Source organism: Cibotium barometz, chromosome 23 (assembly GCF_041138505.1).
Source record: "Cibotium barometz isolate CiBa-2024 chromosome 23, ASM4113850v1, whole genome shotgun sequence".
Lineage (NCBI taxonomy): Eukaryota > Viridiplantae > Streptophyta > Polypodiopsida > Cyatheales > Cibotiaceae > Cibotium > Cibotium barometz.
The window spans coordinates 28,412,496-28,425,513 of record NC_141068.1 but is presented as its reverse complement, the minus strand read 5'-3'; the positions used below and the strand labels follow the sequence as shown (position 1 = coordinate 28,425,513).

Sequence of the window (13,018 nt, the reverse complement as noted above, 5' to 3'; positions counted from 1 at the left end):
GAGTGTGGTTATTGCTAGTCTCCGTGTATTAAGATCCTTGACAAAACCATCCTCAAATCAGCAATACCTAGCTCTCAGAGTATGTAAAAATTTCCTCAGAGGCTTCCCTTTCTAAGAAGTAAACGATGTTTTTCTTCTATAGGTTGCTTGATCATAACAAAATTACCTCAATCAATGCATGCACCTGCACAGGGAGATGCCCGCAAACATGTAGGCCCTATCCCTTTCTTGTATTAGATGCATAAATGTTGAGAAATCCAACCCTCATGTCACCTTCTTGTACAAGAACCCATTGTGCTCTGGCCTACATAGGATAAGAGAGCTAACCACCAGAGGAAAGGCTACATGCAAAAACTAAGATGCAAGTGCTCCCTTAAAGCAATCACTGCAATCTTTGGTCTTTCAGAGGAGCTTGAGAGATCTTTGCAGGCTGAAGATGTCGGAAGGAACATTATGAGAGGGTAAGACCAAAATTGAATGGAGCAATATTATCTCGTATGAAACACTTGGGAGGGTGAAAGCAAAATGTAATTGTATTACCTTCTATGGTTCCAAGTTGACTTTAAGGTATGCATGACAAACAAGACGTATTCTTACTTGCTTCAGTGATTCAGATGCAACTGTGGCAGCCATTCTTGAAGCAAAAGTAGTCTTCTCAGCCACAGGTAGCAGGTTCTCCGTTTTCTTTTGTTCCTTTCGCTTCTTCTCTAGACCCCTAATTCTGAAAATCTCCTCATCGTCGGGCATGACAAATGGCTTTTTTGCCCATTCCCTGCAGCAAGTACATACACACAAGACAAAATAGAAGGTATAAATACAATATTCCAAGATGTAACACCAACAATCCCTCCATATTGAATGAAACCAAAGAAAAACTTTACCACTTTTACAGGCAATACCACTTAAACTTTGAGCATAGATTTGATTTACTTACAAGAGAGAAGAAATATTTTTCTGCTTGAAAGTTAACTTCTATCTGAGCTTAGATTATTGTACAAGAAAAGAGGCAAATGCATCACGACTCATGAGAAAGAAATAACATTTCTAGCACATACTCATCAATATTCTCTGCTGGCTTGTTGATGTGAGGAGGAATAAAGGTGTCCGAACTGTTTGGTCCACCTACATCCCATTCAGCACCATGCCCGCTTATCTGATAAAAATTATATCATTTCATTAGAGCAGCAAATATGTTTGTATATATGTGAATGCTATCATTTGGACGTGCATGATTAAAATGGTAGTCCACATGCCAATATATGTTAATATTTTCTTGGCTTCTTGACTTGAACTATACATGGCATCATTGAGGGAAGAATTTTGTGAAGTAATCTGCATTGAATCATAATATACACTCTTGTCTCATACAAGAAAAAAATTGAATTGTTTAAAACAGGCCAAAATAATAAAGAGACACTACTTTCCGACCAGACTTTTTTTTCTTTCAAATTGAGCAACAAAGACAAGCTCATAGCTCGGACAACTCTACACCCTCATAAAGAGGAGCCGATGCCAACTTCCTAAGAGTGTCCTCTTCTAGCATGGCATGAGGCATAGTTCCTCCAACTTCATAGAATGCATCTACCATCTCATCCATTTTCTCCTCAATGTATGTATGTAAGAAAGCAGGTATGTATGTATGGTATGATATGGTACGGTATGCCCGTACAGCTAGTAGACAAGTGCACGTATTGGTAGAGCTCTCTTAGAAATGGGAACTGCACACGACTCGGTGTTATATAATGGGATGCCCCATTGGCTCTCATCTGGCACCTGCTTCCCACATAGCATGGGGTCAAATAATGTGGATTACCTGATGGGGTCTCCTGCTTTTATGTGATACATCAGGGACCCCAGGGAGTCACACTAGATAAAGCATGGCCTTCTAGCCCTAGGCGGCCCTGCATGCGGCAGCTTAAAATCCTAGAGACATAGGGATGCCCCTCCATGGGCAGTGGATATATAGAGAGCTTATGAGGCCACAAATGTTGAGGGTCTCTCTCTCAATTTATCTCATTGGCCAGAGGTACCTTGTACTTTCACAAGTTCATTTTGTACTCACATGATTATCATTGTATAGGTAGCTAGTCCGTTCACTATTCATTTTTTTCCATTTTCCATGACTCAATCATTCCATGGAACTACTGCAACACCTTTTTGGTCTCACAGACCTTTTGGGTCTTTTGAAGACATTAATATAACGTTCTTTCTTTCTTCCCTTCAGTTGCAGATCCAAGACATGAACCACAGGACGTGGACTTCATCACAACCCTGCACTCTGTCATGGAGGAGCATGGTACTGTTATTGGATGAGGATATCACATGGCTAGTTCAGTTGATCACATTGTACATGCAGGACACACATAGTACGTGGGTTCTCTTCTGGACAGCTTGTTTCTTTCCTTTCATGTTTTATTGGCATACAATTACCCACAGATCACATGTATTACTTTTGGTCTCACAGACCCTTTGGGTCTTTCATATACATTAAAAAATCTCTCTCTCTCTCACTAGTGATGCACTACAGAGATCAAAGATGCCTAGGTATGTACTTGATAGAGCCAACTTTGTCATACAGAGGCTTTGATGCGGCTCATCTCAAGAGGTACTCCACATTTTTCTTTGGCCCACTCCAAATGACCATGACAAGTGACCAGTCATGAGACGAAGCCAAAGAAAATAGGTAGATCATGGACGATGCACTAGATCTTGTCATAGGACCGCCTCTCCTCTCACCAATGCTAATACTCAATGTACCCGAGGAGTCACCAAAGATAGGACTGCCCCTCCTCTCATGCCAATGCAGTATACTACTCAATGCAACTAGAGGACTCACCAAAGAGAGAACCTAGTCTTTCGAAAGAGCCATACAGCCCGATTCAGTAAATTCAAAACCCTCCTCCCGTCAGCTCCAAATTAGAGATACTCCAGTGACATAGAGCTGCACCTACACATGCAATGGACGCTGAGGCTATATATTTTTCCTGTGAAAAGGATGACCTATAATTCCCTTTTTGTTTAGGAAACACATGGCGGCTTTGTACATATCGGTGCCCATAGTATGTGTTAATGGCCGAACTGCAAAGACGCCTAGAGTAAACTCTAAGAACATCACCCCCCCACACCTATCACCTGCCCGGACACATGGCACTCCCATGCACGCTTCCTCTATCATATCCCCCATCAGCCACCCCCACCACCTCCACCTTCTTCACGAAGGGCATGGTCCTCAAGGCCATTTGTAGACTACGTAATGGGCGAGCCTAGGATCTTGAGGGGCTCATTGCCGATTACATCCCGCATGCCGATGATACCCTGGCGCCCTTACTACCCACATGTTCAATAGAGCCATTTGTGAAGGATTTCCACCCTCTTGGTCCACCAACACCATCACCCCCATCCTCAAAGCCGGAGATCCACTTGATCCTAATAATTACACGACGATCATGATTGGCCAAACTCTATGGATCAATGCTAGAGGCTGAGCTCAGTTCATTTGAAAAGAGAATCACGCGACGAAACTTGAGCAAACATAGACAAGTACCAGGCCTGGGGATGTGATCTAGTGCTGGGCTCCTGGAAATGTGCCTGGAAGCACTGCCGCTTAAGTAAGCTCAAGGCTGCATATCCCCGTGTCACTTTGGCATTTGCTGTGGGAAGCATGGTGAAGTGTGGGCCATAGTGACACCAAGGTAGACATAGGATGAGACAATCTCCACAGGATCCCCTTTGTATGTGAAGCTCAATTTGGATGCGAAGGGGCGGGAAGTATTGAAGACCATTACCAAGGTTAACTGAGAGGTCCCGCTGAGTGCAAATTTCTTGTAAGGCATCCAATTGTCTCTGAAGCCCCTTGGATGAATCGGAGAGGAGGACGATATCATCTGCATAAAGTAGTATGCCTGCTAGTGTGGGGCCAGCCCTGCATAATCGTCAATGAAGCTCGAGATCTGAGATCTCATCAATGCAGAGGCCAAAAAGAGTGGGTGATAGAGGGCAGCTCTGTTTCACCCGAATAGTGCTGGAAATCTCTTGCGATGTACCTCGTGGGGCTTTCACGTGTCTGGTGACAGACTCACGGAGGGCAATGATGCTCCAAACCACGTTAGATGGGACTGATATCTCCTATAGACAGTGTAGGAGGTGGGATCACGGTACAATATCTAAAGCTTTGCAGAAATCCACAAAGCAGCGCTAAATCGTCTGATGTCGTGCTCTACCCTTGATGATGGCACGAAGGGTGAAGATGTGGTCAAGGGTAGAGTAGCTCCTCCGAAAGCCTACCTTTCTTGAGGCTCCGTTCAAGCCCAATTCTCAGCAGAGAAACCCAAAAACAGTCCCAACAGCCATGCACCAGCTCCTGGAGCCAAATCGATCAGCCTGCAGCCCGTAGAAGAAGTCGACCTGCCTTGTAGAGAGAGAAATAGCAGCCAGCCAGCCTTGGTACCCTTGTTCTTTGCATGTACTCCACCTATAGCTCATGCATATGAGTAAAATTGCTGTTTTTCCTGTCCAAAACAGCTCCTAACAGCCCACTGTCATGACCCTGTGAAAATGGAACAGCACAAGTGTGGGCATGGTGGTTGCTGAGCAAAATAAATATTAAATGATTCACATTTGGGGTGGCCGGACAAAGAGAATGATGTGTGGACATCTTCAGGTGTGAAGGGGGACCAAGAACATTAATATTTTAATGTTCTAACCATGGGTGGCCCCTAGGCCTTAGTGGCCCCTAGGAACTTTAATAAATATTAAAGTAGGGGGCCTAGGATAATTTTGGAGAGAGGGGCAACTCCACTTTTGGAGTTACACGCCTCTCTCATCTCTCTCTCTCTCGCTTTTGGGAATATGTGCAAGTTTCATGCGTGAAAGAGAAGAGAAGCTGGTCGACTGCATAGAGCTGGGAACTGCTGGTTTCTGTGTGTGAAAAGCAGGCCGTACAGCGCTGTGGAAACTGCCCGTACAGAGCTGTACGACAGCAGGTACTACTGCAGGTTCAGGCGACGCGAACAGAGACTGAGAGCAGGTACAGTCCGTGCTGCAGGTTTTGGCGACGGCTGTGCTGTAGGTTTTCGCGACGGCCGTGCTGCAAGTACAGGTGTCCGGACAGCTGGTACAGTCGTGGTTGCAGTCGCTGCTGTACGACAGCAGGTACAGACAGCTGGTCATCACCTAGTTCAGGCGGTGCAGGCGACTGGAGTCCAGACATCAGGCGGGCAGATTCAGCCGACTGCAGGTGCAGTCCGTACAGTCCTGTACGGACAGGTACAATCAAGTACTGCTGACCTGTACGGACAGGTACAGGCAGAAACAGTACTATTTAGTCTTGAACATTATCAGGCGTTGAGTCTCCAGCTGTAGGCAGTGCTTTATCAGAGCATATTTGGTGCATCAGTCAGGTGGTTGCAGGGAGGAAAGTACAGACAGTCTTTCTCAAGTGTAGACTGGTACGATCAGTCCCACGGGTGCAAAACCACGCGCTGAATTGGTAAGCTCTGAACTTGTCCATCTTTCTTTCTTTCCATTGGCTTATGTCTGCTGCAGAGTTGTGTTATCTGGCCTCTTGTGAGAGGAGGGGTATGGTAGATTGAAAGGGTGGAAACAGACATTGGGCAGTGGATGTATATGTGAACTGAGTTGTGGAACCATGTACATGAGATATGCCACATGTGTTATCATTGTACTACTTGTTTGTCTCATAGGCCAATTTTGGCCTTTTGCAGACGTTAATATATCTTTCTTTCTTTCTTTCTTTCTCGTGTTTTTAGGTTCTTAGTATTCCATGACGAGTTTCCATGGACAGTTTTGTATCACCACAGTGAGATAGCTATATTTATGTTTTCTTTCTGTTTTATTTTCCATTCCATGATGAGATATGCCATGGACATAATTGTATCACTTTGGTCTCATAGGCCCATTGGGTCTTCAGTAGACACTTAATATCTCTCTCTCTCTCTCTCTCTCTCACCATCGCCACGGCATCCTCACCATCGCCAGATCAGAGCCATTATTGCTCGGCATAGGAGGCGCCTACCTCGCTTCTACGACCTCTCCATTCTAGACAGCCCCATGGTGGAGATACTTGATATAAGGAGAGGGCAACACTTCAACTGATCAGCATACATGGATCTACCTGATATACATTTTTCAGTATTTTCTACTCAGTATCATCTCGGAGTCTTACAGTTCTGTTCTTATAACTGTAGACAATTAGTTTTATTGTACTTTTTGTCTCATTTAGTTGTTCTCTTTGATGAGACACCAACTTTAGATGTACTCTCAATTTTGCTCTCATAGGCCACTATGGCCTCTTAGAGACGTTAATATATCATTTCATTTCTCTCTCTCTCTCTCTCAGACTCCCAGACTACTTCAGAGGGAGATCACAGAGATACGGGCTCGACATCAGCACCATATAGGTTGCATACTGAGCCTCTAGCAATAGTGCTCCATCCATCACCCCCCTCCCCCCCCTAGCTCAGCACTTTCATAGTTTATTTCATGTTCATTGTCCTTTTTTTTTCTAGACATCCAGAGGACATTGACATTTGTACATTAATTTGTCTCATAGGTCGAGTTTGGCCTCTAGTAGACGTTAATATAGCTTTCTTTCTTTCTTTCTTTCCTTCTCTCTCTCTACTCTACTATATGGTGCCCCCATTTGGGGACCGAGCCTAGATCATCGCCGCCACCGCACCGAGGGGGGGCGCGGCGGGGCCTATGATGGATGGGGGTCTATGGAGAGACCTCTTGTTATGATGATTGCTAGGATGGCCATCAGCCCCACATGAGATCATTCGAGCAGAGATGGCTGCTGCACCACTCGTAGTAGAGGCTCTTACCAGGTCAGTATCTTTCATCCATAGTTTATGGGAGCTCCCTCCACATAGATATGCTAGGCTCGCTTTGGAGTCATCACGACAACTTGCATAAAGGGGAGATGAGACATGCTGGTATGCACAAACGACTACATGGGATCTCAATGGATAGATTGCCACCTTTTCACTACTCTTTAGACGCCCCTTCTCTACCTTTACACCACTCAGAAGTGAACAAAATCATCAGACATGATATTATTAGATTAGACACTGAGAGGACATGGGTATCACCAATGGGCCCTATATAGGGACGAAGATGAGTTTTTACAGAGATCACCTACTTCACCTCACAAAGGATGGTTTCATCACTCGTCCGAACTACATCGACATACATTTGTCACATGGCATCAGATGCACTATTGGTCACATCTGCACTTCCTCTCGTCAGCTAAGGATTGAGACAGGTAGATATGGACCACAGAGAGTACCGGCCGAGCAGCATATATGTCCGCTAGAGCCAGAGACAGAGGAGCACTACATCTGTCGATGCCCCATGTACTATGAGATTAGAGGGAGGTTCCATTGCCTTTTCAGAGAGGGATTTGGCCCCCTTGCCAAAGTGATGGACTACAGTGACCAGAGATACCTAGTACTTTTTCTACTAGAGATACGCCGGCATAGAGAGACTCTCATACGTGGAGGAGTAGCACACACAGGTCCTGAGCAAAGACAGCTTACTGATTTCTTTGGGAGCACCACTTTAGTCCAACAGAGGCAAGGTCAGGACACAGCCGCATCCACATCTAGAGGGGTCACTCTTGAGCATGCCTCTCAGCTATGTTGGGATAGACACCCCAGACCTTGGGCTATCCGTAGCAGATACAGATGGCACGGGAGGATTAGAGAGATCATCGCAAATCACCAGCAGATACCCTCCATGCAGTTCACCCCGGAGGAACTTGTCTTCATGCTTTAGCGACCTATGAGGGATTTCATCCATTGAGGGCCGGGATTTCATCCATTGAGGGCCCGTCTATACCCTCACACATTTATGAGCCTCACACGCCCAGAGATGTCTCTGAGTGGACACTTTCGTCCCCTCTTAGTAGCTTCCCATGTTTCCCATGTTACTCTTGATCTCTAGATCTATAGATCTTTAGATCTTTTCTCACTTTTTTTTGTTACACACCACTGACATTTGTGCTTCATCTAACCAGATTATGGTAACTTTTGGTCTCATAGGTCATTTTGGCCTTTTGAAGATGTTAATACAGATTTCTCTCTCTCTCTCTCTCTCTCTCTCTCTCTCTCTCTCTCTCTCTCTCTCTCTCTCTCTCTCTCTCTCTCTCTCTCTCTCCAGATTCAGCTTTTTTAGTTCAGTACTTTTTCATTTTGTTGGGATGACAGAGGATACCCCACACAGGTACAATGATTTGTCTCATAGGCCGAGTTCGGTCTTTTGGAAGACGTTAATAAAATCTTTCTTTCTTTCTTTCTTTCTCTCTCTCTCTCTCTCTCATAATCTATCTATCTATCACTATATATATACATATATATATAACAAACGCCTCTAACATCTCTAAGAAATACGAGTCTTTCAGGGCACATACCATACCCACCTCGTACCAAACACCTTTGACGCCTCTTAACAACCCTTGGCGGTAGCAAATAATACTTCCACATATCCCATAAATACAAAACACCGGTGAATATCATACATCGCCGATGCTGAGAGAGAGAGAGAGAGAGAGAGAGAGAAAGAAAGAAAGAAAGAAAGATATATTAACGTCTACGAGAGGCCAAAGTCGGCCTATGAGACAAAAAATAATACAACTGTGTTCTTCCGGTCATCGGAAGAAAAGGAACAAAAGAAAAAGTGTGCATGTGTCTGGATACAACTGAGAGAGAGAGAGAGAGAGAAAGAAAGAGAGAAACCAGTATTAGGGCACCGTGTAGCAGTGGTAGAGCGCCATAACCTTGGAGTAGAGAACCACCAAGAATAGAGAAGAGTTACCAAGATGATAGAGGCTAGTTTGCAACAATAGAGCGTGCTCAAATGAAGAGAGAGGGCTCTAATTTATAGATTTGGGGCTCTCATGAGCTAGAATGGCAAGTAAAAGCTATAATGACAAGTGTAGAGCTAAGGTGACAAGTGTGACGCCGCTTGTCTCACTTTAATCCACTATCGTGCCACGTCCCAATTTAAGTGATGGTTCCCACCCATAAACTACATCTCTAAAAATATCTCAACTCATAGAGCTTCTATCAAAGGTGCTTTGGCAAGTCCCCCCATTTGCTTAGCTTATGCACATAATGACGCAAACGGATTTCAATTGGGGGTTGTCCAAAACTAGTAACCCTCCTAGATTTAAGAGTGTGATCCTTTGTATTCCACCTTTTTAGAATTGTATGTTAGCACAAGTAGAACCATGTTCAATACTAGATCTCTCCCAAATCCTCCAAAGCTCGCCATATATGCTTTCCACTTAAGCCTTGAGCTCCAATGCCTATTTCTGTGTCCAAGAAGCGCCTAGACCAAACTTTTGGTACTAGATCTTTTGTATTGGATAATCCCCCATTCACAAAGCTTCTACTTTCCAAATATTTAGACGTCTTGGAGTCCACCAGACCCCTTTCATACTAGGAAATGTCCGGGCTGGTGGCAGTGTCCCCTAGGAGAGCAAGCCCATGGGAGTCACATCAAATCAGGCACATACACTCCAGAGAGCTAGACACCCTTGTCCTATTGAACCCTGGCCACCCCCACCTCATCAGCCCCAGCTTCGGGAGATCTTGTCCCGCCAAGCGGCCTCATCGTCATAGCAAACTATTGACATCTCTAGCCGTCTTGTATCACCCATGATGGACATCATGGAAGTCACATCAAACCAGGCACACACACTCCAGAGAGCTAGACACCCTTGTCCTATTGAACCCTAGCCACCCCCACCTCATCAGCCCCAACTTCGGGAGATCTTGTCCCGCGCGGCCTCATCGTCATAGCAGACTATTGACATCTCTAGCCTTCTTGTATCACCCATGATGAACATCCTGGATGGGCCCTTGCCTGGCATCCAGGGTTGATTGAGTGTTTTTATTCAACTCTCCCATATCCCATCACTTATTGTACCCTATACTTGTCATAATAAGATCTAGATTTTTCATCTTGTATAATCTCTGAGTCTAAGATCTTAGCTTTCAGTTTTCAGTTTTAGTTTACTGTTGGTTTTTCTTTTTTCAGCCATGACGAGATTTTTTGGACACTATATACAACATTTTGGTCTCATAGACCCTTAGGGTCTTTTGAAGACGTTAATATAACTTTCTTTCTTTTTTTCTCTCTCTCCAAAAAGAAAGTTCAGCTTAACAAGAACAAAAGAGCAATCTTAAATTCACAAAGCTTCAGACCAGCTTAGACTACACCCTATAGCATCCCCACTCACACCTTCAGCACCCAGGAATAGGTGCATCAGTTAAGGCTTAAATTAAAAGAAAGTTCGACTAAACAAGAACAAAAGAGCAATCTTTTACTTCACAAAGCTTTAGACCAGATTAGACTATACCCTACAGCATCCGCACTCACATCGTCAGCACCCAAGAATAGGTGCATCAGCAAAGGCATAAATTCAATTTCCTTGACCGCGTCAACAAAATAAATAAATACTATATTTTCCTTGCCTTCTTGACCATCCATCCATTTGGTCAATTGAAAACAGTATTTCTGATTTTAATTGAAAAATTGAAGCATAGAAGGTGTATGCAGAGAAACCTTTGCAGACGATGGAACTTGTGAGGCAAAACTTCGATGAGAAGCAACTGTGGAAGAGACCTGTAAGCATAAGAATTAGACATTAAGTAGCAGTTCTAATTCAAAAATGTCAACATTTCTTCTTTTTTGTAAGGATTTCCTTACATCACTTGTCATGCAAGGCAATTGTAGTATAGTTGCAATAGCTGGAGCAATAGCTATTGAAGCAGAAGGTGATGGAAGGTGATAGCTGTCTCGCAAGAGTTCTGAGATGCACACATGCCTGTGCAAGCACATTCCACACATGCATGCATGTATGTGTGCATATGCAGCACTGTCATCAGAAAGAAACACGGGACCAAGAAAACAACTGTTAATCCCCCAATCAGAAACTTTGGTGTGAACTTAGGGCATGCCCTGGGGTGCAATTCATAAATGGACTTTTTGTGCATTTTGTTGATGATGTTGCACCCCCTTCTTCATACACCCTAGTCGCACCTTAACAAGATAGGCTCAATTCCTTGGATTGTCACCCCAATGGGGAACTTATGTCTACCAACACATATTATTTGGTCTATGTATTGCCCCCACCACCTTCTAGAGGATCATGGTCAAATCAAGTACAGCTTTCATTCTTTAAGATGCGGTCTTCGATGAAGGATTCAGTTACATCATTCATCACAAACAGAGAACAGCAACATGTCTCCTTTAGAGCTAAGTATGTCAAATAGCAATGCTGTTGATGAGGCTTGGGAATGGGTGTGTGTCAAGTGTTAATGGTGGCCATCCCAAGTAAGGGGATATAAATATAGGATCCAATTAGGGATGCATTAGTATTTTGCAAATTCAGATCCCTTTCAAAAGAAAAAAAAATGTCACAGCTCAAGAATTAAAAATATATCGTTCAAATGCTTCAGAAGGAAAAAAATAATAATGTGTTCTAAATTTGATTTCTCAATTGGTAGTGAATGTAAAGAGTTACTGGAGCTAACATGACTAGAGACAGCATCTGAAGTATCTCGTCGAGTGGTTGCATGAGTAGAAATCATCTTTCCAAAAAGCAAAGGGTCCATCAATTTATCTCAAGGGCAGAGTTCCCCAAACTGGTTTCCTGATTTGTCTGAAATTTGGAAGAAACTTATAGCACACAACTTGCATTTTAGAACTATCAAGCTATTCTAGTTATCAATCAATCAGAAAAATCTTTTTGGCTTTTCTTTTTCTGTATTCCTTGGTTAGATGAAGAATAAGGATGGCAGCGCAGCATCAGCAACAACACCAGTGTTGCCACACGTTGCAAAAATGCCCCATATGAAACGGATTTCACCAATTTTTCATATGTTTTTACACTTTTCAGAAACGCTTCATATGATAAAGGGGTCAAAAAAATACATGTTTTAGCCTGGTAAGTACAAAAAATGCACTTTTTTTACACAACAACATGTAAATAGGTTTAAAGTGCTACAAAAACAGTAAATTGAAAGTAAAACACCATTGAAGTGCATGAAGCATGAAATGAAACATGAAATATGGTCCATCATCCAAGATCCATGGCAAATGCCAAGGCAAGCTGCATGCTGCTTTATTCTCTTGCATAATAGAGAATAAAGCATCACAAATGTAACAATATCTGGACTCAAGACTTTCAATGTGTGGGATCAAAAAGCTCCAAAAAAAACAAAGATAGCAAAAAAGAAATAGAGAAGACATCCAAGACCTGGGGGGACTTTAAAGAGGATGAGAAGATGGGGGACAAAAGGAAGCAGACCCATTCAGCAATATCATAGAATGACAAGGTGGTCAAATCATTTGTAGAGATGTTGGAGATCGATGATGCAGCAAAGCAGCACATTGAATGGGCCAAGACGAGGTTGCAGGTTGGGGCTAAAACAGAAAAACAATGTGCATGCAGATGGGGGACAGCATGGGGCCCAGATTACAAACGTGGTAAGGACTTCACTCCCTATTGAGTTTGTTAAACAAATGATTCTTTTGCGTCCTTGGTCTATTACTCTACTGCACAGGTAGAGTCCCCTTGAAGCAAGATCTTGTCACCTCATCGGAGGAGGTGCTGCAAGGCAATGGCAAATTCAAGAAGTGTTCCACCTAGGTAAGGGTTTCTTCAATACCCCACTATCTGAGCCGACAATGGTCCCCAAGCTTTTTTTATTTTCTGGGAAATAGATCCTTCTATTAGTTATATGAAAAACCAGCCAACAGGCTGAAGTACATGCTCAGAACCTCCAAATGCTGGTAAGGGTCTGTCAGTCCAGGGCCCGCTGGGGGGTGGGAGTTGGGGGGGGGGGGGGGGGGGGGGGGGGGGAGCGTCTGTCCTTGAGCCTCCTAAGGAAGCCGCCTGAAACTAGTCCACTCACCAAGAGACTAGGCTGGACTAGAGTTGTGGATGCCCCAAGCTATGTGAGAACACACGCCCAGAGGGTGACCATTGGGC

The 13,018-nt window shown here is 43.9% G+C and overlaps 1 protein-coding gene across 5 annotated transcripts in view; it reads right to left on the bottom strand.

Moving 5' to 3' along the window:
* The window catches only part of LOC147625818 (cilia- and flagella-associated protein 100-like), a 131,337-nt gene that overhangs the window by 92,862 nt on the left and 25,457 nt on the right, over positions 1 to 13,018 (bottom strand). For 2 of the 5 annotated variants that reach the window (XM_086817387.1, XM_086817388.1), the window contains 4 exons: positions 10,732 to 10,900; positions 10,588 to 10,647; positions 1,056 to 1,153; positions 598 to 772 (listed from right to left, as the gene is read on the bottom strand). In XM_086817387.1, the coding sequence (XP_086673513.1) occupies positions 598 to 772; positions 1,056 to 1,153; positions 10,588 to 10,647; positions 10,732 to 10,900 (502 nt within the window). Of the gene's footprint in view, positions 1 to 597; positions 773 to 1,055; positions 1,154 to 10,587; positions 10,648 to 10,731; positions 10,901 to 11,558; positions 11,687 to 13,018 lie in introns of all 5 variants that reach the window. The other 3 variants (XM_086817391.1, XM_086817390.1, XM_086817392.1) reach the window with 2 other exon arrangements.